Source organism: Danio rerio, chromosome 22, assembly GCF_052040795.2.
Source record: "Danio rerio strain M-AB ecotype USA chromosome 22, GRCz13ab, whole genome shotgun sequence".
Lineage (NCBI taxonomy): Eukaryota > Metazoa > Chordata > Actinopteri > Cypriniformes > Danionidae > Danio > Danio rerio.
In genome coordinates, this window is record NC_141042.1 from 4,882,342 (window position 1) to 4,887,500 (window position 5,159).

Consider the following 5,159-nt stretch of genomic DNA (forward strand, 5'->3'; position numbering starts at 1 on the left):
CACAAGCTAATCAAACGTGGCTCATTTAATGCTCATCTGGCACTTTCAGCCAGAATTGGGAAACTTGTCACTTTAGCGTAAGTTGGCGCCCAACGCGGGGTCAACACCTGCAAGCCGCGGTCCCATCTGCAACCAATTATCCCAATCCCTACTGCGAGAGACGCTGCTTTTTTTATGCTCCGCGGCAGCTCGTTCTGTCATGTCCCATCGCCTCTCCAATGTGACGGGTCTGAAATAAACCGTCCTGTCGTTCTGACCCCGGATTGCTCCACTTGTGTCACTTTGAGTGTCCGTCACACGGTCACAAGTCTTGACTTTGGCCTGTTTTTTTTTTTTTGTGCACCAATCTGGCCGTTCAGCCCACAGTCCGGAGCGCTTGTAAATTCTGCATTGGGCGTCCCTGGAGGATGAGCGATGTGTCCACGCTGGACTACGAGCTGCTGTCCGCGGGGCCGTCATTCGCCGGGGCCCCCAGCAGCCCTCCTCTTGGTGGGGACGCGGAGCAAAGGACGGCGTTCGCATTCGTGGGTCTCCTGATGCTGTTTTTGATTTTCTTGTTGGTGCGCTGCTTCAGGATCCTGCTGGACCCTTATAGCCGCATGCCTGCGTCCTCTTGGACCGATCACAAGGAGGGCTTCGAGCGGGGCCAGTTTGATTATGCTTTGGTTTAGAGGACATTCAGGACACCGCAGCCTTAACCTGAGCTGTTTCCCAATCCTGTAGCTTAGGATTAATACACTTCCAGGATGAACTAGTCATTTACTCGTTTCTTTCTTCAGTCAAAAATAAATGAGAGACACAAGATGGATTTCTCTCCATACAGTGGACTTCTATGGTGCTAAATTGCAGTTAAACCCTTGTGTGCTGTTGTTTTCATCCACTCTAGGGTGGTTTGTGTCTAAATTTGTCTTTAACTTTCTCTGCTTTTTAGCAAAAGGGATAATTGGTAAAAAAAATCCTATTTTGACACACATTTTGGGAAAATCTTTTCAATAATACACTGTGGCCAAACTGACTACCCCTTCGTTATGTTTGGTGGCTATTTTTGCCCCATTAACCTCCATTATAATGGCATTTTTTTGATTGCAAAGCCATGAGACCATATAATCATGCATTCTTGATTAAGTTAAAAATTGTGTTACCTGTCCAGTAATGCAGTAATACATTTAATATTCATTTTAAGTCATAGTTTACTCTGTAAATGTTGAGTTCCATGTACGTTACCACACACTTTTTGCTCAATTTACTTGTTAAAAAGAATCTATCATTATTTCGGTGTACATAACTCAAGAGTAGCACATTATTATGTGTGGCATTACAATTCTGAGATGGAAATACTGTAAGGTACGGGACCACTTTCACATAAACAACAGCCAGCGACGAGTAATCTGTAATGTCACTGCTTCCCACACATAGAATTTACTTGCGCGAGCCGCCCACATATATTAACGGCAAGTATATTTAGTGACACATAATTGTTTACTATTATTATCATCATTCTTTTATACTTAAAAAAAAAAAATATATATATATTTTATTTATTGTTATTTATTTATTTATTTTTGTGTCCGCCTAATATAACCAAACTTCCGCAATCGATTAAGTTGTTTGTTTACCTGTTTTGTACTGCTCATTCTGTGTACACGAGAACTGTCAACACTCTGACCTTTTTACTTCTGGCCAGGGTTTTTAAATCTACTTAAATGACCAGGATTTGGTTTTGCTTTCGTTTTCCAAGCTTTATGCGCACAGCCACGAAAGCGAGAGAGACGTTAAATAATTAACTATTTAATCTAAAAGACACAGAAAACCTTTACTAAATACTCAGAGGATGAAATTACATCTAATTTGGCTGCAGAATATTTGTACACCATTGTGCTGTGTTCACACCAGACGCGGAACGCTTGGATAAATTGCACGTAAATAGTGCGTGAACATTTGAGGGTACTCGCTTCATTCACGCGTCAATTCCGCATCATTGGTGCGTCAAATTCACTTCAGAACAGACGCGGATTCGCGTGATGGGCGGGGCTTCTGTCTGCCTGGTGACTCTAGCTTCATAGCTAAATGGCTAACATGGATTTTATGAAGAAAATATAAGTGTTTCTGTGCTTTATGAAGACTGAAAAACAGCGTCGATATGTTTAGGGCCGTTTCCGAGTCCACTAGATTTTTTCAGAGGTGCATCCAGCTCTGTGAGCTTATAAACTCCTTCAGAAACTGTACCTGGATGACAGAGGCTTTCAGCGGTGCTTCTGACTGAGCCAAGCTCAATTTGATGAACTTTTTTTCGGTGTCGGCTAGAGGATTTCCCCTACGAATGTCCGCTGAAGTTCAGATTTTCGAACTTGACTGATTTGTGTGAAACGCGCGTCAAACGCACAAAACGCTCAACTCGCGCCGCGTCATTCGCGCATTTTGCGTCATTTGTGCCGCACCATTCGCGCATTTCGCGCTGCTTCGTTCGCGCATTTCGCGCTGCTTCATTCGCGCATATCGCGCTGCAAGAAGTCCATCCGCGCATTTGTGTTGACTTAACATATAGATCACTCGCGCTTGACGCTCGTTCCACGTCTGGTGTGAACGCAGCATTAGAAATGGGTAATCTACACCCATATTTAAATGATCTACACATTTTATTCTTGAAATTTTATATTTTTAGAGATATTAACTGTTTTTATTCCTTTTTTTCTGTCATTTCTCATTTGCTGTATATTTTATTAATTTGATGATGTCAATACATTTCATCTTTTATACATGTAAAATGCTTTGGCTATACTTTACAAAATGTCATGCCAATAAAGCAACCTGAACTTGAACGTGAGATAGCAAGCAAAGAAGCTATGAGATAAGCAGATTTGACCTGTCAGTGGGTGCATATGGCTCCTGAATGGCAAATAGTGGATTTTTTTTGTTTATTTCAACAGTCTTTTTTTTAAACTTTAACCCATTGAAAAGCCAGTTTAAAACAGATAATAATACAAATTGTGTTAAAAATCAAATTATGTTTTGTTTGTCGCATATAGTTAACTATTTATGTGCTGTGGGTAAAAGGTGTGTTTCAATCCGGCTACCACCGCAAGTATATTACAAACATGCGGGAAGCACTGAATATATTACAGCTTGGAAGTAACTTGCACAACACAAATGGTTACTGAAATTATATGAAATTCAGTTTTTCTAAAAAAAAAATCCTAATAGTTTTGCTAGATTAAGACTCCTATTCCGCATCTGGGATCATTCAGAGCTCTTTAAAACTGAAGTTCAAAAGTTCAAACCAACGAGCACCCTATAAGTCCACTGTATGGAGAAAAACCCTGCATGATTTCTCAAAAACCTGCGTTTCTGTTCCACTGAAGAAAGAAAGAAACCTCTCGGATGACCAGGGGCGTAATGTGTCAGGAAATGTTCATTCTGAAGGTGAACAAACTAATCCTTTAACTAGGTTTGATTCCCAGGGAACACATGTGCAACATACTGCATTTATTATGCATGGGTTTAAGTAAACATACAGCTATGGAAACAATCTAGAAACCACTCCACAATCCTTATTAAATTTTTGATTTATAGTTTTTTGTTTGATTTGAAAGCCCTTTTTAATTTCATTCTTTAAACTACTGATGACTAAATAAAAAATAAAGAAGTAAAGATTGTTAAAATGACAAAGGTTACCAATGTTTTAACTGAATAACCAATGGTTTTTAGTCACAAACATTGAAATCATTTGCTACTCTGGCCAACTATCATTTAAAAAATCCAAATGACAGTGCTTTTATATAGAAAATTGGGTAAAACAATAAGTTTTAACCCATACCTAATAAATCTAACAAATCCACAGAAACCAAGAACTGTCAGGTGGTCCCCTAAAGGTACCGTTCACCCCAAAATTAAACGTCTACCATCAAGAGTTTCTTTCTTCTGTTGAACATTAGGGGAGATATACTGAAGACAAATGCGAAAAAAAAAACAGCCATTGACTTCCGTAATATTTTATATCCCTACTATGGATGCCAATGGCTACCCCCCCCCCCCCCTTAAATTCCGCAGGATGTCTTGTTGTGTGTTCAACAGAAGAAAGAAAATCATGAACGCTTACAAACACTTAAATGTGAGGAAATGAGTGTTAATTTTGGGTCGGTTATCCCCATTTTTCCATAGCTGTATACTGAATGTGCTGTAAGAGTGTTAATGTAATGTATAAGTGTCACTTTCCCATCACACTAGTGAAGTTAACAGGGTTGTTAGTTTCTTCAGCTGTAGCTTCTTCTTCTTTTTCCTCAGGATGGTCTGTGAGATCTATACTGAATATACATGTAGTGTTGTGGCGATACTGGAATTTCCAACTTCGATACAATACCTTGAAAAATATCGAAATTCGATACTGTTTTCGATACCACGATTAATCAAATTCACAACATTAGGAGTATAGGATTGAAGTAAAAAGAAAATAAACCGTGCAACGTTTTAGCTGTTGCAAGTTAAATTTAATTTTAAACAAGATATGTCAGCAGTTTTTAAGTCCGAAAGGCAATTAATTACTAGTAAAAACTTAATTAGTGCACTTGGTTGTCTTATTTTAGGATTGAAGCAAAAGATTTAAGATTAATGATCTTAATATTATTACTGAGGGAGGTTATACCTAGATTAACTTTAGAGATTTAAACAAAAGAGGGAACACGCCAGTGTCGAAACAAATCAAAAACAAGATTGTATCATTTTAAATATTTCAGTATCGAAATTTATCGATATTTTGGACAACACTAAGATGGGAGTCGATGGTTCAAGGTGCCCAATGTGACACTAACTGTGAGCTATTGCTACCCTTCACTGTAAATATTACTGTGGATATATCTGTAATTGTAGAAGACATCAAGAAACTCCTCTGGACGGTAGGAGATGAGTTTATTTGACGCAACTGGAAACAAGGGCTGTGATTGTTTTTTTTTTTGTGTGTGTGTTTAGCCATCAGAAATAAAAAAAGTTAACAAAAAGGTGAAAAAAAAGTCATTAAAAACGTATGATTTACACTAGGAACCTAAAACATTTTATCTGTTCATGAACAAACATTACAAAGTTTACTTAGCGACCTGTCGCTACTTTTTTTTACAGTAGTTATGTCATTTTTTGATACACAAATATATTTATATATATATTTATAT

The 5,159-nt window shown here is 38.3% G+C and overlaps 1 protein-coding gene across 1 annotated transcript; it reads left to right on the forward strand.

Annotated features, from left to right (window-relative positions):
- The first annotated feature begins 259 nt into the window (after window positions 1-259).
- On the forward strand, window positions 260-854 carry LOC147838355 (cortexin 1). The gene has a single exon (XM_087303895.1). It carries the CDS (start codon window positions 408-410, stop codon window positions 669-671), a length of 264 nt encoding a protein of 87 aa, XP_087160021.1. The 5' UTR covers window positions 260-407; the 3' UTR covers window positions 672-854.
- Window positions 855-5,159: the final 4,305 nt, after the last annotated feature.

Bases quoted from the DNA above. Each gene is read 5' to 3' on its own strand.
- LOC147838355 (XM_087303895.1), top strand. From the start codon at position 408: ATGAGCGATGTGTCCACGCTGGACTACGAGCTGCTGTCCGCGGGGCCG.